The sequence below is a fragment of the Elgaria multicarinata genome, chromosome 3 (assembly GCF_023053635.1).
Source record: "Elgaria multicarinata webbii isolate HBS135686 ecotype San Diego chromosome 3, rElgMul1.1.pri, whole genome shotgun sequence".
Taxonomy (NCBI): domain Eukaryota; kingdom Metazoa; phylum Chordata; class Lepidosauria; order Squamata; family Anguidae; genus Elgaria; species Elgaria multicarinata.
In genome coordinates, this window is record NC_086173.1 from 122,325,487 (window position 1) to 122,349,502 (window position 24,016).

Here is a 24,016-nt window from a genome sequence, read left to right on the forward strand (position 1 = left end):
CTAGGTTCACTCAACATGGTCATCCCAGTTGGGGGATTGCATATTCAAAGTGGCAGTCACATGTACCTTGCACATGCTGCGGTTCATCATAGGTTATTTAAGATGATATGCCATGTTGTGCAAACCAAGCCACTATGTTAAATACATGGTTCTTGTATCTCCCTCTTAAAAAAAAGGTGTCAGGATCCTGATCTTGATTGAGAACCATAAATAGAGTTTAACCCTTTCCTCCTCTACTGTGTTCCTGATTATTAAAATTGCCCTCTCCCCCCACCCCCACTGTTTACCTTGGCAGGAAAGCAATAATATAACAATAAAACATCATGTAAAATCTAAAATTAACAGTGACAACTGAGTGTGACAGATCCAGTGACCTAGTTTGTACATTTATACTTTTGTTCCCCCCCACCACCAATGTATGTTTTAAATTTAGTAAGGCCGCCTTGAGGCCCAGCATTGGGCAAAAGGCGGGATACAAATAAATATAATAATAATAATACATCTCGGCAGCAAATCATGGGCTGTGCGCAAACTGCTGCAATTTACTGTAAACAACCAAAGATCAATGCGATCAGAGGTTGACAGTGTGAATGCTGGGTTGTTTAGGGACTAGGGCTAAAAACTCAATGGTTAATCCATGGTTTGTTCTTGGTTTAACAGATGAGCTCTTCAGCCCCTCAACCGCCCAGCTGTCTGGGTTCACACGTCACACTGGCATCCTCCAATTGTGCTTATAAGAAGTTGTGTACAGTAAGAGGAAGCTGCTCATGTGGGGCGTGCATCCCTGCAAATTGTGGTTTAATTAATTATCTCATGATTTGCCAGCATGAAGGGCCTTGCATCAGACTAAAGGCTTATCTAGTTCAGTGTTCTGTTTACATAATGTCAAACCAGATGCCTGTGAGAAGCCCACAACAGGATATGAATGTAATAGCACCTTCCCAGTAATGTTCCCTGGTAACTGGTATGCAGAGGCATAGTTGTTATTAATTACATTTTTATACTGCCCAATAGCCAAGGCTATAAAAATGTGGCTAGAAGGCATATGTTGGCTTTCTAGTCACTAGAAAACTCATTGTTTCTCCTTATTATAAATCACCCAAAGTTTGTTGGATGTGGATTGTATGTGCCTTCTGTGGCATACTCTGCCATGGCTTAACCAAGCATGAGTTTGTGTTGGTCACAGCACACATGCTTACTCCTGTGAAAGGGAACGCTATACTAAAGCTAACTTTGAATCTGAGCCACAAACCTGACTACATCTCAGTAAATATAGGAAAGGGGAAGACACCCATATTTGGATTGTTCTTACAACCTTTTATATCTAAAACAAAACTTTAATTTTGAGTATCTCATTACAGCAAGGTAGCAATTTTTAATGTTTTTAGGAAATATGTCTTAATACTTAATCAGAACTTGTCAGTTCCTAAATGCATTCTCCACTGACATTTAAAATTGACAACTAGGTTACACTAGTTCAGTTCCTGCATCTCATGTCTGCCAATAAAGAGAGAGGCTAGAAGATTTGATTTATGGAAGCCTTAAATGTAATTGCTTTTCCCTTCCCAGGTTTTACTTTCTAATGGAGCAGAGATTAGGGCACTGAGAGAAAAATGGTGTGGAAATAGAATGTAACATGACAGCTTTTCTTTCCTCAGAAGGAGTGCCAAAATGCCTAATGACATGTGGTTGTTTCTAAATACAAATAGCTAAAACATAAAGAACATTGGAGATGAAATTAGTTGAATATGCACATGTGCACTGAAGCATTGCAATTCTGATGCTTGCATAATAGTGTATAAACTGACCTCACTTGAACCTAGAATACACATTTCTAAAGAATTTAAAAAAACAGTAGCTTTCTGTAAATATAAATATTTTTTCATTATTTCTCTTGTGTGGCAGGTGGTGTGTTGCCTATTTAGAGCTTGGGATGTTGAAGCACAGTGGAGAAGTGGCTTACTCCAGACAGAAGTATATCAGGGTTAACTTGGGGATGCCTCTTCCTATCCCTCTTGTGAAATTGTCAGCAAAAAATTCTTGTTTGTATTAATAAAGCATACCAGTTTGCTTTTGATGTGTCAAAATGCTTTACAAACCCTAGTGATTTAAGGCTTACCAACACTCTTTTGAAATAATAAAACATTTTTTCCATTGTGTAGATGTGCTCTAATTTTGAGTGTGGTATCAATGATTATAATCTTGCCTAGGATCATTATCAAGCAAAGGTTCTAGTTTATTCTCTCTACACCAAACAAATGCTACTTTTACTTTATTTAATTGTTAAAATATTGCTATCCATCTTTTGGTCCCCAAGCCCCAAAGTGACTAAAGAGAGATACTGACAGTGAGAATAGTCAAACATTGCCTCCCCTCATCCGTAGTCTCCACTGGTCCCTTCCATGAATGGAATTAATGTTCTGGATTAAACCCTAAGAAAAAATAAAAATAATTAAAGGCACAATAGAATAAAATAAATCCTCAGCCAAAAAAATATCAGTGAAGCAGAATTACAAATCAAATCAATTTACCCAGCCTAGATGTTTTGCTGAAAATGTGAAGTCTGTGCAGTTTACCGAAAGGAATTCAACAATGAAGTCAGGCACTGAAGCTGAGGAAACGTGTTTGATAGGTAGTAGTTATTGACGTATTTTAAATTTCCTTAATATATAAACACTGCTTGCTAATTCTCAGAACTCTATAGATACTGTAGCCTTTTTTATCTCGTACTTTGAATCTGAAGCCTGCTTGTACCACAATTGTGGCTGATTCTGATGAAGCCACCTGGTTCTTGGAAGAGTTCTTAAATATGCTTTTTCAATCTCAATCTAGAATGGCACTGCAATTCAAATAGTAAAGTTGGTATTAACATTTGTGAAGCAATTTATATTTAACTCTGTCTTAACTCAAGTTTCAAATGAAAGATTTATTGCAGTAAGTGTAATATACTTGCAGAGCGAAAGTTCTCATAAGCTCCATTGCTTAATCACCTGACTTTCCAAATATTACTAAATGCTAGTTTCAGTTTTGGCAGAATATGCAATATCGACGTTTAAGGCTGAGTGTACAAGGTATCACTTGAAGTTCTGTTAGTGGATGATGTTTTACTTTCTTCCCTCCTGCCTTTTCTTGTACAGTTATGAATTGTTCTAAAATGAAGTTATTAATTGTAATGATGACAAGTATAATTTGAATAGTTTAGGATGGGGGTAGACAGGGGGCTCATCTACACCAAACAGGATATTCCACTATGAAAGTGGTACATAAAAGACAGGAGCCACACTACTGCTTTATAGTGGTACTGAAGTGCACTGACCACTGTTGGGGCCCATGACACATCTACACCAAGCACACTATAAAAGTTATATGAAAGCAGTATATGATATGTGTCAATGGGCCCCAACAGTTGTCAGTATACTTCAGTACCACTGTAAAGCAGTAGTGTGGCTCCTGCCTTTTATATACCGTTTTCATAGTGGAATATCCTGCATGGTGTAGATGAGCCCAAACTCACACCCTCTGCATATTTTGGAGTACATCTCCTATAATCCCTGACCATTGGCCATCCTGAGAGTTGTCTCTAAAGTATATGAAAGACATCAGATTGCCTACACCCTGGTCTAGGGTCAGAATCATAATTTGCACAAAATAGTTTCTTTGCTGTGATGTTGTGCATTAAACTATGCATATACTTTATGTTATACAAGTTTATTCATGTCCTAACAGTCAGCTGTATGAATGAAATGCCCATAAGTTATTCCCCAACTTGGAATATTAAGAGGTTCTGATAGAGATGTAAAATTTCCGGAAATTTTGAAGCCATTGGAGAAAAATCAGGGTTTTTTGTTGGGGGGGGGGGGTTAGAAGAAGACAAAAATTTTTGGGAAAATTGAAATAATGCAATATTAGTACATTTTACAGATTGAAAGTCACTTTGTTACTTTAGTAACATAAACGTAATTTTGTCCAAATTGTTTAGGCATAAAATTATTACATTTTGTATATTAAAAGTACAGTGTATTAACAATTATTAAAATTTAATTTACTTTTTAACTTTTTTAAAACTTTTTTTTTTTTTGTAACAAATGGAGCTATAAGCTCCTGAACTGTTAGGAACACCGGAATTGTAAGGAACCCCTTTGGTTCTGCCAGTTTATGAGAAGCAGGCAAAAAATCAATTTAAAACAACAGAAGAAACCACCATTAGTAACAAAGAAAATTATGTTTCCGCTAGTCCTCCAGTGTGAAGACATAAAGCACCCATTCCCATAAAAAGAACTGAGAAAAAAGGGAACCAAGATTCAATGGATATGCATGAAATTTAATCAGACTCATTTTCTGACTTATAGCTATCACTATTAGTTTCGCTGCTTCAATGGCAGTGCCCCCTAGAGGCAGAAATGCATCTTGCTCTTGCATTTGAGAGTTGTAGTCTCAGTTTGCAGCCTAGTACTTGCTTGTCCTTGGTACACATTGTAATAATCTAATACTGTACAGTTTTTAGAAATCATTTGGAGAAGTAAATATCTGAATACCTTGTCTTAAACATTTTATTCTTCATGCTAAAATAAAACATCCCGTAATCCGGGGGATTTTTTCTTCAATTTTTCCAAATTTCCTTAAAACTTTTTTTCCTGATTTTTTCCGGGCCTTCACATCTCTAGTTCTGCATGTGTGCGGTCAGCATCCAGCAATCTAAGCACCTAAGCCAAATGCTTTGTTGGCACATACCCATATACATAGAGGCAGAGAAAGATGGTTCATTTCAATCGCCCTTCGCTAGCTCTGAGCTGGAGATGGATGGTTAGTCCCTGACCTCATTATGGTACAAAACCATAGCATGGGGTCAGGCACAACACTTGTCCATTGACTAAGGGGCATGTTATACTGACAACACTTCTTTGCTTGGCTACAGAGGTCACCCAGAATTTGTTGACTCAGATACATGTGAGGAATTTGAAAACAGTATGTCCTGCAGAATCTTAAAATACCTTTTGAGTATAAAATTTTATTAAGATTTTAAATACATGTATGAGATACCATTATTTAAATTGCATCTTCCTTCTGAGATGAAAGAACAACAATATACAACTTGCATTAGAATGAGATGGGACAAAGATTGAGATTTGGAAAATTACGCTATCAGATTGGTTATGCGGGTGGAATTATAGATCTGAGGCAGAAGGTGGCTTTACTAAAATGTTAGATCATACATGTTAGATCAGGGTGGATGAAAGTCTGTTCTCAAGCTTCTGCCTACAAAGTTATTTGCAGGGCTATGGTAAGAGATCTGAGGTAGCAATATGATAGGATCTTGAGTGCAGTTTTGCTGGATGACCAGAAGCCAAAAGACAGGGGCACCTTTTCCTTTTTTTGAGTGAAGCTGTAACAGCAAATGATAAATACTGTCAAGACCTTTCTACCTATATTTTAGATTTAAATGCCCACTTGGATTTGTCATACTCCCTCATGTCAGAAGCATGGCTTTCTTTCTAAACAGAACCCTAGAATGCTGTATGGGAGGCTTTTGCAATGACACATCAACTGTTGCCACGCTTGACCTTATCAAATATAGCTGGAAGTAAATGAAGAATGTGAACTTAATATATTCCCTGGTTAAATGACATGGATACATGATATTTGCTAACTGCTGTGCTGATGCTTCAAAGGGGAGCTGAAGAACAGTATTTGGATTTTTTCTAAACTTGATTTAATTTGTGTTTCATCTTCTGCTGTGGAGATTATTTATTGGTGAAGTACTCGAACGTTGGGAGTTGTGTTGTCTGGGTAACAGAACAGTCTGATATCAAACAACTCCATGAAGGTAAAAGGATTATTGTTGTGTTCACTTCTTAAATATGGTCAGTTTCTTATTGCATGAAAGCATAAATTATATGTGAACTTGAATGTTCTCAAGAGAGGTCTTTTTCTTACTCAGAGCTTTCTTGGGTGAGTTTTCTCATGAATGACTCCTTGCTTGAAGAAAGAAACCTTTGGAGGTCAGGTGCCAACGTTGTGTTGCTTCTGGCTTAGAGATGTAAAATTTCTGGAAATTTTGAAGCCATGGAAAAAACAAACAAACAGTTTTTTACAGGGGGTGTCAGGGGAAAAAACAAATTTTCCGAAAAATTGAAATAATGCAATATTAGCACTTTTTACAGATTGAAAGTCACTTTGTTACTTTAGGAACATAAAATGAAGTTATGTCCAAGTTGGTTTAGCATAAAATTATTTCGTTTGGTACATTAAAAGTACACTGTATTCAAACAATTATTACAAACTGAATTTACTTCCCCCCCCCCTTTTTTTTTAAACCTTTTGGGTAACAAATGGAGCTACAAGCTCCTGAACTGTTAGGAACACCTGAACTGTAAGGAACCTCTTTGGTTTTGCCAGTTTATGAGCAGGCAAAAAATAATTAAAAACAACAACTGAGGAAACCACCAATGTTAGTAACAAAGAAAATTATTTATGTCTCCGCTAGTCCTCCACAGTGTCAAGCAGACATAAAGCATCCATTCCCATAAAAAGAACTGAGAGAAGGGGGACACACACCAAGATTTAGTGAATATGCATGAAATTTAATCAGACTCATTTTCTGAGCTATAGTTATCACTATCAGTTTCAGTCTCTGCTTCAGCGGCAGTGTCCCCTAGAGGCAGAAATGCATCTTGCTCTTGCATTTGAGACTTGTAGTCTCAATTTGCAACCTAGGACTAAATAAAATAACGTCCACACATGCACAAGAAATATGCATATGCAGGTTGTTTAGGACATCAGAGTCTCTTGCTTGTTGCAAATAATCTGTTCTGCAAAGCCCTTCCCAGCTTAGTGCCCACGTATGCACCACGTAACTAGTGGTTGCCAGTACAATGGAAAAGTGGTGATTTGCTGCTGAAATTTGGCAGTGTGGTGCAAAAAGGTGATTTTGGGAACTGGGTTGTCCATTCCTGTTGTTACCTGTGCTCTAAGGAAGTGAATATTTCATTCTGTTGTACTATTTATTTATTTATTACATTTATATACAACCCCATAGCGGAAGCGCTCTGGGCGGTTTACAAAAGTTAAAAACAGTGAACATTAAAAACAAATATACAAAAATTTAAAACCATCAGAAGCATAAAACCAACAATATTTTGGTGTCAGTTTTAAAAAAAACACCTCAGCATATGTTGTTAACTGCCTGGGAGAAGAGAAAAGTCTTGACTTGGCACTGCAAAGATAACAATGTTGGCCCCAGGTGAGCCTCGTCGGGGAGATCATTCCACAATTGGGGGGCCACCACTGAAAAGGTGTTGCCATCCTCTGAGCTTCCCTCGGAGTAGGCACTTAGAGGAGGATCTTAAATGTTGAGCATAGTGTATGGGTAGGTTCATGTCGGGAGAGGCATTCCGTCAGGTATTGTGGTCCGAAGCCGTGTAATTTATTTATTGCATTTATATACTGCCCCATAGCCGAAGCTCTCTGGGCAGTTTACTAGGCTTTATAGGTTAAAACCAGCACCTTGAATTGGGCTCAGGAACGTATAGGCAGCCAATGCAAGTGAGCCAGAGCTGGTTTTATATGCTCGAACATTCTGGTTCCGGTTATCAATCTGGCCGCACCATTTTGCACAAGCTGCAGCTTCCGAACCATCTTCAAAGGCTGCCCCTCTTGGTAGCTTAGTATTTATTTATTTATTACATTTTTATACCACCCAATAGCCGAAGCTCTCTGGGCGGTTCGCAAAAATTAAAACCATGATAGTAACTTCTGTTAACAATGAAAACCACCACAAGTTATATCCAGTGCATTTGAATCTAAAGGCAGCTATACAAATTCAGTGTTATTTTAAGGACCACCATCCCCTGGCAAAGAAACCACTAAGCACTTTAGTCTGGAAAGCTCAGTATACAAGATATAGTGAAGGTTTGACCCTGTTCAGATTATTATTATTATATTTATTTGTATCCCACCTTTTGCCCAATACTGGGCCTCAAGGCGGCCTTACAAAGTTTAAAACGTACATTGTATATAAAAAAAAATGTTTTTTTTAAAAAAAAACACAACAAAATTATAAGTCATTAACATACATGGGGAGTGCGGCAGATTATTCTCCAAAGGCCTGCTGGAACAAACAAGTTTTAGCCTGCTTCCGAAAGCCCATCAAGGAGGGAGCTTACATGACACACTAAGGGCTTAGCTAGACCGGGCTTTATCATGGGGCGAACCCCGGGATCGTCCCTGTGTGTCCACATGACGCACAGGGGATCCTGGGATCAGGGAGGGATCATCCCTCCCTTGCCCCGGGATAGAGCCCTCCCCTTTGGGCCCGCTTTTTTTGCGGTCCCGGGCTGAGCCCAAGACTGTGGAACATGTGGCCCTTTGCTGCGGTTTGACCCGGCTCCACGCAATTACTCACGCAGAGCCGGGAGCCGCGCTGCGCCCAGCGGGATTAGCATGGGGGGAGCAGGGAAATAGTTTAATTTTTTTAAAAAAACTTATCTTTAGTGCACGTGCGTTCATGCATTCCGTCCACTTTAAAAATTAAAAAAATGGCAGGCGCGACACCTCTCTTCCTGAGGTTGTTGTGCCTCATGTGTAAACGGAGGCGGGATCTCGCATTAATCACAACACGAGATCTTCCCTCCTCTGTCACGGACTATAAGGTAAGTCTAGGTTTTGTTGCAAATGATTAGTGAGTGTGTTTAAACTGTGGTTATGTAGCCACCATGGTTAGGCATGGTTCACATGACACGCTAAGCCATAATGTTTAATTCAAAATGCTTGACCACCATGGCTTAGCGTATTATCTGAACAGGGTCTTAGTTGTCAAGACAGGTAGGTGGAAGACTAAAATGAAATACAGCAATTGTGCTGGCTCTAACAAATCCATATTCTGACAACTTTTTAGTAGGTAAACTTCCTAAATGAAGCAACTATATTTCTCTCCATAGTCATCACAAATACAGCAGTGAGCAAAGTGTGGAAATAAAAGCACCAATATTATATTGCCTGTGTAGACTGGAAATATCAATCTCAGTATGCAACCTCCGGATACTACTTTCTGTTGTGGCAAAGTATTTGTGGAATGATGAGATATTCCACTGATTTATATTAAAGCATATGCATTTATACATTACAAATCAAATGATCAATTTAGATTTGTGATTTAAGGGCTAGGTTTTATTACAGTGAACCAGGATCAAATCTCCTTGGTCATAGAGCTTTCAGGTAGTTCTGAATTAGTATTTCTTGCCATGTTCAAAGTGCTTCACATAACTCATCTTCATAATCCTTACAACAGCCATGTAAGATAATAACAGTGGTATTATCTTGACTTAAGGGTGTAATCCTATGGGGTGCGTGCTGCACACTTGTAGGCTCCTGAACCTAGAGGCTTAAGGGTATCCAAAGCAGAGAAGGATGTGCCTCATGCCTCCTACTCTGTATTTTAGCTAGATGGGTGATAACGGGGAGGGAAGGAGGCTGGAAGAGTATGGGGATATCTCATAGCCCCTTAGCCACAAATCTAAATTGATCCTTTGATCTCCCTTCTCTGCGCCACAGGAGTGTCTCCTTTTCCACATGTCTACACTCTGTTTTGGGGGAGGGGTGGGGAGCCTGGTTTCCTGACTCCCGAGTTTGGAGCCAGAATACAGAACAATCTTATGTTTCCCCCAGACACTGTTTAGGGGATGTGAGATGGCTCCCTAAGGGCATCTGATGGGTTAATGGTACAAGTCCAATTTGAACTGGAGACTTCTGAGCTCAATATTACTCAGTATGGCACACCAGATTCTTAGAGAAATGGTGGGATGCAGATGTACTCCTTGTTAATGTCAATATAGGAAATTGAACCATATTTCTTAGGTCCTCTTTCTTACCTTCTCTACGTGAGGGCGACTCCCTTTTCTTTTTGGTCAACCAGGGTTGACCATTATAATGTGGAATTAATTTTAGTGCAACCACTTGGCTAAGCAATAATGTAATGGATATACATCTACAAAACACTCTTTATTCCTTTTTCTTTTCTGAACAAAACTTCTTTCAGTGGTTTTATCTGACTTACGGGGGCAAGGAACTAGTTGGGTGATAAAGGAGCTCTTTAAAGTGGTCTCTGGAAGGACTGTGTGTTACCGGACTCTTGATGCTTTTAACAAAACAGTCTTAAAATTTAACATTGTAACTTGGACCAGCATGCGTTTAATTAAATTTTAATTCTTTTTTCATGTTGCTGCTGCTGTATTTGTTAATGCTGGAACTTATTCAGCTATTACTTTTAAAACAGCCAGCTTGAGAGAGGGAGAGAGAGAATATTTAATGAAAGAAAAAGGCAGTTTAGTTTTTGTCATTATAACTTATGATTGAAGCTTACTTCACTACAGCAAATCTGTTCTTGAATAACTGAGTATTTGGAAGGTTCAGCTTGCAGTATCCAATTTTGACTATGGCAAGTTCTTTTTGTCTGTAGAGACAGAATAGGGGCAGGACCATGGAAGCTGAAGTTCAGCAGAACGTGGACGGCAGCAGGTGCATGGGAGCCATTATATTTCTCTGGTCCCTGCTTGATGACTATTAATGATGCTGAGGCCAGCCATAACTTGGAGCATAACACAAAGTTTGACTTAAATTCGCTCAATATGTTGCATTCTTCTGATGTGTAAGTTTCTGTTGTAATATTTGTCTGAATTTTCCCCCCAAAGCTGCTGTTTGACAGAGGAGCCCCACCAGCCAGTCATGTTTAAGGATAAGTGGTGGAGGTAAGTACCTTCTTTTTATTTTAAAGTGGTATCTTTTCTCTTTCTTGAAAGTCTCATATGCAGTATTCTAGCTGAAAGGATTCTAGAGTAAGTTGTAATGTCCATAAATATGTTGTTCACTGTCTCAATATATGGAATTTTGCAGTTAGTTCCGTCTTCTGGAATATGTGCTGTTTTATTAAAATAAACTTGTACATGAGTTCTAGTAAAAAAGAAGAAGTCCCTGTATTAAACTTACAGACTTTGTTCTTACCTTATAGAATCTTTCAAAGCCTTCTAGAGAAAAGATCTTTGTACTAAAAATATTTGTATATTCAGAATTTGAGGAAAACCTGTTGAGGGGTAAAGCAAGCAAATAGAATGTTTGGGGGCATGAGAGAAGTTCTGATTCACAGTAGAAATAAATTACAGAAGCAGGCTTTAGTTGCCATTTGGTTCATTACCCACAAATGCAATACATTTTCTCCCAGCGTGTGGTGACTTTTGAAATAGCTGCATAGTGAGATCCCTGTAGGAAAAGTGTTGTATGAAAAGGGCTGTTACAATGGCTACAGAATCTATTGTCTCTTCTATGTCAAGCTGGAAATTTGTAGCTCAGTACACTTTGGTACCTATGGGGAAATCTTTACACGTAACAGCTGATCACGCTATGCACATGAGATTACCACTCAGTAGGCATTGAAACCTTCTCCTACCTTACCTCAGGTCTAGTACCATTGGCAAATTCTTTTTCAGGTTTTAAAACATTTCTCTACAATCACAAGGGGAAAATCTGCCTGTTTAAAATGTTTAAAAAATAGATTTGGATGGAAATTCAACATGATCACAGCCACAGTGGCTTATGAATTCCATGTTGTAGTTGAAACATGGTTGAATGTTATCATGTAATAACCCTCAAATCTTTCTAATGTACAGTGACAGTCATGAAGTAAGAGTAGATAACAACTGGACAAAGCCCTGATTATAACTGATGGTACATTAATGCCAATTTCATAACCCGAGGATCAATCCATCCACCCTATGAATATCTGCATGATTCTGCACTACTGAGATTTCTTTAGTTCCAAACTGATATTTCTGAATGCTGGCTTTTGAACATGTAATCATCATCAAATTTCAGGGATTTCCCACAGAGTTCATTCACTGCTACCAGATGACCTTGATGGCTAATTCTTGAAATTAGCAATAGCCTTTGGAAAGTGATTAGATCTGTAACCCCACTTTCTGTTCTTCATCTATATGATATAGTTTAATAATCTTACATAGCTTATGTACGTGGTCCCTTGAATCACACCAAATCTGAATCTCTCTGCAGTTCTTCAGTTTCTACTCCATGGTTTAAGGCTCATTAATGGGAGTACCAATAGCACCTAGTTTGGAGTTATGCAATCTATATAGAATTTCCTTTTAAACAATTGAGAGAGTTCATTTCAATCTGTCCAAATATATAAGCTTATTATTTTTTGGTGCACAGTTGTTCTCTGTCTCATTATTTGTGCCTCTGTAGAGTAAGGACTTATTATAATTAAACATTGATGACCAAACAAAAATATGTCATGAAGCCTGCTTCTTATCACTAGTTGTGTGCTTCACAAAATTATGCCACTATTTATCATTTAATTATTTATTGCATTTCTATACCGCCCAATAGCCGAAGCTCTCTGGGCGGTTTACAAAAAGAAGTCCCTGTATTATCATATTTATGTAAGCTATTGCATATTCATGTAAACTACTGATAAGAATTAATATTAGAGGAATCCTTAACTTTCCAAATTTATACTATCCCACCCCCCACACACACTTTACAGTCTAGGCACATTTGTGTTAGGCAAAGTAATGGCATCCTAATGTCTAGTCAAGTAACAGAATGTGCAAGACAGGGTTGATAAAAATCAATGCTTTTTCCCCCCCAATAAAAATCTGTTTTTGACTTAAATTAGATTTTTTTAAAAATTAAAACTGAACATTATGAACATTAATTAAGAAAATTAAAAGTTTTCTTAAAACTTTTAGTAAAATAAAACCAACGTCAAAGATATTATGAATACTAACTATACAACTTCTAATTATATTTTACGAATATGTTAACAGCAGTTTATGGAGATGGGAGGTAACCTTATCAATCATATTCTGTACTGCAGGTGTTGTACAGAATTGCATGTGTGTGCGCACGCTCTCTCTCTCTCTCTCTCACTCTCTTTCTCTCTCTCTGCCTTGCCTCTCTTTAAGTGCAAAGATGGAAAAGGTCAATGAATAGAGAATTTGGAGAGATGGTAGATCTGAACAAGGAAGAGGAGTTTGGATATAAATGCAAGGGATAGGCAAGCATAATAGAAAGTGAAACCAAAAGTGAACCAATTTTCATGCAGTCCTGACTCCTGAGGAAACTTCTGCTGCAGGTATCCTCCACGGTAGAAGGGATATACCTACCATAGCAGTAGCAGGCTGTAAAAGAGACCCCATTTGGGAATATTTTGTTTCTGTTCCTGCTGTGGTTGAAATTGCCTTAATTCTATTAATTTTTAAAAAAGAACTTTACATTTATCTAAAAACTGAAATAGTTAACCACCCCACAATTTATGTGCATGTTTTTGAATGTTGTTTGTTGAAGAAAATTAACCAGAAGAATGAACAATCTTATTGGTACAATTTAAAAGCCTGTTTGGTGGTAATGATTCTGGCACATCATGACAAAAAAAAATCATAATTAATAGAAAAGTTGGAACTGGTTCTCCTCCTGAATGACTTCACAATTTCATTCTGCTTTAGTACTAAAATGACCAAATTATCATCCCATTTTTATGAACATTAATCTGAAAACAATTCAGAATAATTGCTTAGTGTATGAAACCTACATCTAATGAAACCTACATCTTTGAATATGTATTAAGGTTATATTAAACAATAATGTATTTCTACTAAAAATGATGATTAAATAGAAACTTCTTCACTGCGTTTTCAACCATTAAAATTGAATCCTTCAGAGAAGTGATTTAAATCATGATCAGCCCTAGTGCAAGATTTAAATTATAGTTCTAGGTTCTTGGTTTTATTTCCATATTTGACACCATATTGCACAGTGTGTCCAGTATGGGTAGCAAAGGTGCTACAATTCTTGTATTGGCAATATTTACTTTTTATCAGGAATAGCAAGGCCAAATATTTGAAATAAGCTGTAGTTCTGATTCCCATCACATTGGGCAATATGGATGAAAGGTTGCTAAAGTATTAAGACTGGCAAAACAGGGATCCTAAACAAGATCAAATATATGTAGTTCCACAAGTGCCATGGGCATCATAATGGCTCTAACTGTGCTCTGTTGGGTATTTTCCCCAATCCTAAACATAACAAACATTTACGTACTTCCTTTAAGTCTGCTGATTCTGCCAAGACTGAAAGCTTAATTGTATGAACTGGTTTATAATCTTACACAACATTTGCATGTGATCCTCTTGATCACAAGTGTATAAAACTTTCTGCACTTATTGTTACTTCCAGTTAATGGTCCCCTTCTAGGGGTGTTGCTTTGGATTCTCTTGCCTACTTTCCTGCCTATGGTCTTGCAGTGTGATACAATTGTAACAGCTTGCCTGTTTGTCCTATATGAAGTTATATGCTTAAGGGATCAGGCTGTATTATCTGTTCCTATGAATCTGAACTAGGGTACATTGTGCTGTTCTGCTATTCTGCTGCTTGTCTAAAAAGTCCCTTTTAGACATTTCAGCTCAGAGAGTCTTTGCTAGTGGTCTTGGTAACTACAATGTCTTTCAGCCCAGGCTATACAGCATCCAGTCCCTGCCTGAAAGCAGATATTTTGTGGTTTGCTAAAATATTTGCGGTAATGAGTATTTCATTGGAAATACAGAGCTATATGTTAGGCTTCATTGGTCTTGCTTTGAATAATATGGGGATAAGTGCTTTATCTAACATAATAAGGTGCAGTGCACTTTTGTAGCTTGGGTTAGGGGAGGGTAAACTAACTGCATGTTTTCACATGGATTATCTTAATCTATGCATGATGTGTAATTTTTGGGTGTTTTTTTTTTAACATTAGATAAGCATGAGACCAGCGTGGCACAGCTGCATGTGTATTCACTCTTGAAGCAATTGCACACTTATTGGCTGACAATCTTGGCATTTTTAGCAAAAAAAACCCCACAAAATTTAAAGACACAGGGCATCTGTGTTTGACTTGTTAAACAAACTTGTTTGGTGTCATCTGATGGAGCCATCTGGTGGTGAACAACTCTATGATGACCCTGACCTTGGAGGCAAGTCTCAAGATCCAGAGACCAAAAGGCAGCATGAGTCAGAGCAAAAACTGTCGAAAATTACCCACAATGCCTTTGAGAACATTAATGTGATTGGTCAAGGCTTGAAGCACCTCTTCCAGCATCAACGTAGGAGGTCTTCAGTGTCTCCCCATGATGTTCAGCAAGCTCAGATTGATATGGAGCCTGAAATGGAATTGGAAAACCAAAACATCTGTGCTGAAATTGATGGTGTCTCTACCCACCCTACAGCTCTAAACAGAGTTCTCCAGCAAATCAGAGTGCCACCTAAAATGAAGAGAGGAACAAGCCTCCATAGTAAGCGGGGCAAGTCAGATCCGCCAAAGGGAAGCCCCCAGATCAACAGAAAGTCTATCCAGGATATTCATTCATGCCGGCCTAGATCCTCATCAACTACTGATGCCCCTACTAATTTGTCGGTGCTGGAGATGGCCTCTCCTGTTTGCCTAGCTGGTGAAGAGATTGCATCGGCAGAGCGGGTGAGTTCTGTTTATAGTAAAATATGTTGCCAGATTCTAAAGTGCCTCTTTAAAAATAAAACTGACTGATAAAGTAAGAGCCAGAGCAAAAAAAAAAAAAATCTTGAGAGGCATGCACTTGACTAAAAGAACATATAAAAATATAAGCTTGCTACTGCGTTGTCAATAAGAGGAGATGACAGCGAACCACCACTTTAATTCAGCTTATTGGCAATTGAGAATTGTAGGTGCTGACTTGCATTTGTATTTCTGGAAGCTATTTAGCTTATGGAAGTAGTAAGAACTTCCCAGTTGGACTACTTTGAAGGTAGTAAAACTGTTCCAAGAATTGATTTTTTTTCTCTCTCCAGTAAATCTAGCATTGGATTAAATTTAAGATACATGGATCTGTATAAAGTAGCCCAGCAGTTCAACTGTAATATGAAATTGCAACTGTACAGGTTAATGTTGTTAACCTTGATGTGAAAATGTTTTTGGTGATGAGTTGTGTGTAGTGTTGGCATTCTAGTGCATATTCTTGAATAACTAAGTTAGTGGATCAAAGAAAAGTATCTAATCTGACTTGTATCTTGAATTTTGTTGAATTCCTAATTTAAGAATACTGAATATGCCTTGGAATGTACACCAGTCTCAAAAACAACTTTCTGATTTTACCTAGACCATTTTTAGCTTGGAATAATTGTATAAGAATAATGTACTGGGTGCTCTCAAAGCAGGAAACGTAATCTGATTAAAATAATGACTTAGGTTGAAATTGTGGTTTATAAACTGTTAAAAATAACTTACAGAAAAAAGGATGGGAAAAGTTAGTAAAGATTTTTTTGCACACCAAATTAGAAATGAAGCTATTCAGAAGATGAAGAAAAATTCTACTGAATGTAAGACAGTTCAATCTCAATATTTTGTCAGATGAACTTAGATCTCAGTATTCAATATTTACAATCTGTGATATAGGGCAGGATACAAATGTTTCAATAAATTAAATTAAATAAATCTGACTCCGATGTGAAGCGGTGTCTATAGAGATTTCTGTATATTGTGTTGTTGGGAATGATTCTTCTCTCTATTGTTGAAATCAAGAAATAGAACTGTTGTGAATGACTGTACCAAATTTATGGCCATATTCAGTTCTGCTAGGTACAGTTAATGAGTCCTGCTTTCCACGCTTGCTGTTCCAGAACTACATTGAATGGTACAAAGGGTTTTCATGTTGCACTGATGTTGGTGAAAACTCTGGTCACTGGTGGCTGAACTGCTGTGAAACCTTGGAAAGATTGCTAACAATATAAGTGCTGGTAAAATGAAATGAAATATTTTCAGACTGTCAATGAGTGAAATTAGAAGTCATTATGGTGGAATCTAAAACTTCACAATTCTTCCAAGTACAAGAAGAGCTGTGGAAATGAAGAGCTGAGTGAGTCATGGTTTATGGAAGTTAAGGGCAGGGTGCAGAGCAACAAGGACAGCGGTGGCCTTGAGAAAAGGTGGAGGAGAAAGAGCTGAAGAAACAGGCAAAAAAGATAATGAATGCAGGACATGGGTAAATAAGGGGGTGCATAGGAAAAGCTGAGGCCTAAAGTATAGGAGAAGTTATGTGTTGGCATAAAAGGGGCTAAAGGAAAACCTAATCCTGAGTGATAAAGAATTCTGGCTAGGAGCTGGGATAGTTGGTTGATGCAAGGCTGACTAATGACTAAGCTAAATGTGATGGCCAGTTCTATGTTTCATCCTCTGGGTATTTTTTGTTTATGGAAAACAACTATAGGAGGCTGAAATGGGACAGAAGGCCAGCAGTGAGGGAAGCTGCTTTTTAACTCTTTTTCTTTTTTTGTTTTCCTGTAATCCTTGTCTTGCCCCGCTCTGATTGCTACCCCTTTTTGTTTGCCACCTTTTTTCTTTTCAGTGTGTAGGGAGTACACAAATGGGGATGCTTTGGTCCCGTCCCCCTGGTTTCTTCACAAGTGTGCAAGAGCACATTTTCACTTGTCCTGCATCATCAATTTCCTTGTATGTTTCAACTGTTAAAGGGAGTGGAGTAGGTAACAAACAAGGAAATTGACACAGTGATACTGCATGTAAGCTAATTTGTGCACAGTTGCCAAGAATTGGGGCAGGGGGAGATAATACTAATCGTGAAGAGGAAACAATTTGTACAATTGAGAAACAGTGAAAAATGGGGGGGGGATGTGAGAGCAGTGAGGGAGGGGGACAATATTTCCAGCTTGGCAGTGAAATCCTCTTTTTAGCATTGAACTGACATAGTAATTGCAACAGTAGCTGTTCTGGACACCAATATCTCTCCTTCCTGGACTTGTTGGAGACTTGAGGAAGGGTTGAATTGGAGAAGGACTCTGACAAGTGTCAGTTCAATAGTGAGAGGATTTCATTGGTAATATACTGTGTGCTGTCCCCTACCCCCGTGCTTTTGGTGCACCTACTTCTCCGTTTTGGTGCTGTTTTTGAACTGAAACATAGAAGGAAATTGACAAGGCAAGGCTACATACATTGGACAGGTGAATCTGCACTCTTGCACACTTGTGAAAGAACAGGAAAAAGATTTTTTAAAAAATGGTCTACTCTCAAAGCCCTTTAAAAAAAAATTTAAAACAGGTGTCGAGCAAATGATGGTCAGTCCAAAGTGCCCTTTGGGCATCAGTGGAGGGGCAGTCACAGGCACTGGAGCTGCACCAGCGAGATCACAAAGAGCTGCATGGACTTTTTTGCCATTCTTGCTATGTGTCTCTGTAGCCAGTTCTGGCAACCCAAGGTAAAATTGTTCTCCTGGGTTTGGACCAACCCTACAACAAGCCATGGATTCTCAGTGGCTTGTTGGCGACAACCCACCATGGCTGGCTGTACATGGTAGGTTATTGTGTAATGCGAACCCTGTCAATGTATACGTGGAAAGTGCACAGTTGTTGCTGCATGTGAGCCTGACATATGTCCCCACCTGCACATGCTTCTGTCGCAGAGAATTATAATTTCCCAGTTCTCAGAGGCTAAATTGAATTGCTGGTAAGAGGAAATTACTCTTTTTCCTGCTCCCTAGCATATCCACTTCAGTTATGGGTGAAGTTTGGGATGTACTTGCATGAAATATCTAGGCACCTAATAACTAGGTCTTATGGTATCATTAATTACAAGCAAGGCAGTTTTGTCTGCTGCTTCCAAAATCTAGAGGTGAGAGAGCGAGAGCAATGAGGAGCAGAGTTGTAGGTAATGGTGACCTCTTTACTCTTCTGTAAAGCCACTTTTTTCCTAGCCCTGATGATAATTAATTGAGCATTGTGTTTGGCGAAATTCACCTGGCTAGAGTCTTGAGTCTTACACTGCTCAGTTAGTCTGCCTTGTAGTTTTCAATTACACTAGCAAAAGATCCATGCAATTACAGCTTATGTTAGACATAATTGAAATAATTCTGCTGAAGAACTTCCCCCTGCCTAAGAATGAATAATGCCATTAGGCATAAGATACTAAGGAAATCTGCTGATGTCTAGATCTTGTGGCTTTAATTTCGAAGTGTAAAAACCAAAAACATCATCAACAAAAAAATCCCTACATCATGCTTCAGATCAGTATCTCCTAATTCCACCAACCTTATAGTTCATTTCTCTGTGTATTAAAACCTTTGTTGTCTGGTGGTCTGCATTCTTGTGCAGTGATGTTTGACTCTTGCCTTGTATCTGAACTTTGGGCTAATTAATAGTGCCAAGAGCTGATAAAAATCTAAACGTCTATAGTAGAAAAACGTAACACAAGCAGAACTCTTTGTACCTTCAAGTTGAAACACATCTTTCAAAATTAATCCCAAGTACTGAATATACAATTTTAACTGTATATGGCTAAACATGTTTTTTTTTAGTTTTTTTAATATTTAGTTTTAAAGCAATATGGTTTTTTTTAAAAAAAAATCTAAACAGTTATTGAATTAACAAAACATTACAACAGTGCTTAGATTGTGCATTTAAAACTTGATATGTTCCTTATCAGAGTGTGAGAGGAATGAGACAACTAGGGGGAGAGGGTTCATCTGTATAAGAAAAATGAAAACCAAATTTCCAGAAAGTGATCTTGTTTTGTAGTCCCTCTCACCAGTCTCAATTGGTGCATTAACTTTCCCATTAGGCCAAGGTGTTAGACCTGAGCTATCTAGGGCTGGGTTAGCTAAACACAGTGCATTTTCCATATGGTGAGTTAATGTGTTCTCTGAATGCAGTACGGTTTCTGCAGGGTGGGTTATTGTGTTGTCTGAATTTTCCACAGTGGCTTGTTAACCATGCAGTTCATTTTTCATTTTTCTCAAACAAGCCACCTTGAGAACCCATGGCTTATTGATGGGTTGTTCAGGGTGTTTAACAAGCCACACTGCATGGTTAACGAGCAGCTCCATGGAAAATGTGCTGCTTTCAGACATCATGATAACCCATGGTTCCACAACAGCCCACACTGGGTGGGTTAGCAAGTTGTGTGAACCCAGCCCATCTATCTATATTGTAGCATGGGATGCAAAACCTCAGGCCTGGAGGCCAAATCTCCTGGGTCCCATTGCTGCCCTAGAGTTTCCCAGAGGGTCATGCCTCTCCCTTGAACCCACCCTCTTTATTCCCATTTAAAAGGTTCAAATGCTTCTCCTGTTTCTTTATTATTGGCAGTACTTTACGCTGGTATTTTCTTTTATTTTTTTGCCCTGCTCCCTTTTGCTTTCAGCCCTGTCCAACATTGGAATGTGGCCCCTTGGAAACTTAGCCAAAGTAGAATTTGGCCTTCAGCCTGGAAGCGGTTCTGCACCCCTGGTGTACCATGTAGCCATTTTTCAGTTTTTGGCTAGTTCCATTCATGCAGCTAGCTGTCAACAAGAAAGTAGTGGGTTCTGCATAACATGAAGAAACCAGTGAATTTTGATTAATAATAAGAAAAGCTAGCAATAGGACAGAGAGTTTGTTGCAGAATGAGAAAAAGAACTCTGAAAATCTCGTCCCAGAACTCTTTGACCACAGAACAGGATTGTCACATATGAAATAAAGAATCTTTCTTTGCACCTTCTCCAGTGTTAATGACTGAGGTGTAGTGTCGCATGTACAAACATTAGAGTGGGTATTCTCATCCAGAAGCTGATCATGTTTTATCCTGAAGGTGCCACATGCTCCAGAGGTTCGCTGCAGGAGCACCTGTAGTAGAGCAATTAGTGTGGCAGTGGCCACCCTCTGGAACACCAAACACCAATTGACAATAAACAGGCCCCCCACAGTTGCTTTATGCCATGTGAGTTAGTAGAAATTCACCTTGCCCAATAAAAAGTTGGAATGTAGTTGCTGTTGTGTATGTTAAAGCTATTGGCAGTTATACACATATGATCATATATGTGGCAGATATCATTGCTGAAAGGCTAAAATCCACAGCCATTGAACTGTCTGAGTGTGATAGTTTTATTATAATTATTAGACATTTTTAAAGTACCCAAAATTAACCATGTGCTGTACACGTATTAAAAATAGTGTTTCCCCTGTCTAATACTCATTTTGCTTTCAGCAAAATGGTAACTATCTTTAAACAATATGCCATACCACCACAGACCTTTCAAGATTTGAAAAAGGGTAGTAAAGGTCAGGCATTTTGCATTAATAGGATGCAGGAGAGGAGGACAATCTGGAAAGTATCTTGAAAATTTGAGTTGGAAATTCTGCACAGTGGGAGAAAATAAAGGTAGCATAATCTCTGTGGGCTGCTACTAAGTCTGTTTCAGTCATTATGTCTTGCTTATGCTATGTTTTCCTCTCCAGTCAGGATATAAAGCATGTGTTCAAAGGAGTTGCTGATAGTGTTCCCTTTTCTGCATCTGCTCAAAGACTTTCAAGGAAATGTTGGTTTTTTCAGGGCCATGCCAGTCATATATATTCAAGGGATATGCCATTTATTTGTATGTTAAAACACAACAGCTCGGATTTGCTCAATGATTTGTAAGCTGCAAGTTTGCACACTGCCCCTCCTTTTAGTTTCATAGTAGTCTCTTAAACTCGGCCCTCTAACCTTGCTGAAATCCTATATAATATGGTGTAACCTGTTAGACTAATGTGTGATGGAGTAACCTGTTAGATTAAAACTAGATTCACATCCCTTGCAGTTTTCACATTAATCAATTTTGTTTTGACTCCAAGCCATAGTTTTCTCCTAAGGATACAAATGGATTGTTCCAGGTAGACACCATTAAAAAAACTTTCCATTTAAAAACTGGTGAAATGCTAAATTTTGAGGTCACAATAACTTTTTAAAAAGATATGGCTTTGAACTGAGCAGAGTGCATGTACTGATATAGATTACAAATGTTGCATGAACATTTTAAACATGATAAGCATGAAAGATCTGGATTCATCATTATCATGGTGTAGCCTTGCTATGCATTGGTTTCTTCATATTGAACTCATTTGAGCACCTGCTGCTCACTATTAAAACAATGTATTTCTGATTGGAAATTAAAATAGCACAACATACTCAATAGGCCATCTAGCTACATTAGAATAAGCAATTCAGAATGGGAAGCTAATTTAAAATTGGTATTGGCCCAGTTTGCATGATCACTATGGCTTAAATGAGACATGGTGGCTTGTTTAATCTGCAGCATCTGCCAGGCTTCATTTGCTTAATTACTCACCTGGGCATGGCTTGTCATTGCATCCGAACTCATGGAGCATAATTTATTTAAGGGGGAAACAACCTCAAAATAAGCCAGTAACAGGCCATGTGTTATTTGAGAGTTGTTCTCCCTCCCCCTCCAGCAAGCCATGCAGGCCAAGTTCAGAAAGTATGACAAAATGAGTCTGGATGGGCAATTAGATAAATGGTTCCTGACACTTGCCATGGCTTAAACAAGCCACTGTGGCTGGTTTAAACTGTGGTGATCATGTGAACTGGGTTATTGTACTGGTTCAATTCAGCAATCTAAGAATATGAGCTATGATGTCCCTGGTTGAAATATCTTTAGTCACAAACAAGGTGGCCTTAGGCAAGCCGCTACATTTGTCTCCCAATGATATGGGGATATCATTATTATTTCATAATAGCTCAGTTATCTTGGTCTCAAAACGAGGAGATGTAATGTTTTCATACTTTCTTGCTGTTGGTTTACCAACGTGTTCACTTCTTTCTGCAATATTGGCAGTCGTGGTAAAACTCTAAGCCACCCTGAGTTACTTGGCCAAGATCTCAATCTCTTAACCTAACCTTCATAGGATTGTTGTGAGGATAAAATGGGCACAACAAAAAAGTGGTAACCTTAACCGAAAAACAATACAATTGATAGCAAAAATGTTAAGGGTGTGAACAGTAAACAAGGTTTAATATACTAATAAAAGCAGATTGTAAAGAGCACTTACATTAATAGAATCTGGCCAAGCCAATCAAGTTTGGTGAGCACTTTTCTTTTTGTACCATTTTAATTGTGTGATTTCACGATTGATTCTGTTAATATAAGTGCTTTTTACAGTCTGCTTTTATTAGTGTATTAAATCTTGTTTATTGTTCACACCTTTAACTTTTTTGTTATCAGTTGTGAGGATAAAATGTACATCATCCTGAGCTCTTTGAAAGAATGGCAGGCTGCAAATATAGTAAATAAAAAATTAGACCATATAGAAGTGTGAATTCTTGTCTGATGCAACAGCTTGCAGTTCTATTGTCATAATGCTCCAGTTCTAGTATGGATACACACAAAATGTATTCTTGTGCTGACCCAAGACCTGCTCTGTCTGGAAAACAGCCATTGGCATCTATATATTAGAAGCTATCCTTGATGTCAGAGTTTCAGTGCAGCTTGGGCAAGTCCTCTTTATGCTGCAGATGGACTATATTTAAGGGTCAGCAGGGTGGTAGGTGTTGCCAGGAGAACAATCTATTTGGGCATGAAGGGGGTGTAGCAAGAAACTGTAGAGCTAGGCCAAGTGGCTCCAGCTCATGTTCTTACAAGTAGTTGCTCAAGCTACAGTCCTGGGAAGTTATAGGCTGTGAGTTACATAACTGCAAATCAATCTTGGAGCAGCTTTAGGCACTATGGAGAAATGCCACAAGCCAAATGCAAGCTAGTTTCTGCATTTATTTTGTTCTTCCTCTCCAAAAGGCCCAAAGGAGAATTCATGCATCTCCTCAGTCAGTGCACAAACTGCTTCTGTATCAGAAGCTTACACTGAAGAAACATTGTGCACCAAATTCAGAGGGTACTGCATGTTCAATTAGTGGTACTCACTGTAGGAAAACATCTTGCAGATGCATTTTTGCTAACCTATTCTCTCTGTGGTTGCAAAGAATCTTCTGTTAATAGTATGCATTATTTCTGTTTTAAAATCTAACAGTTTTAAGGTTACTATAATTAGAATACATGATAAATATGACCTAAGTTGAATGAATGAATTTAGAACCAAAATACTTATTTAAGATGTTAGGTAATATGCTTAATGGATCAGAAAGAATAGAGTAGCAAAAACTTGTTTGAGATTAACCTTGTTTTTAATT

General features: G+C 38.3%; 1 protein-coding gene across 5 annotated transcripts in view; it reads left to right on the forward strand.

Moving 5' to 3' along the window:
- The window catches only part of TMCC1 (transmembrane and coiled-coil domain family 1), a 129,641-nt gene that overhangs the window by 2,659 nt on the left and 102,966 nt on the right, over window positions 1-24,016 (forward strand). For 3 of the 5 annotated variants that reach the window (XM_063121412.1, XM_063121413.1, XM_063121410.1), the window contains exons 2-3: window positions 10,686-10,742; window positions 14,798-15,514. In XM_063121412.1, the coding sequence (XP_062977482.1) occupies window positions 14,966-15,514 (549 nt within the window). In that variant the 5' untranslated portion in view covers window positions 10,686-10,742; window positions 14,798-14,965. The remainder of the gene's footprint in view (window positions 1-10,685; window positions 10,743-14,797; window positions 15,515-24,016) is intronic. The other 2 variants (XM_063121411.1, XM_063121414.1) reach the window with 2 other exon arrangements.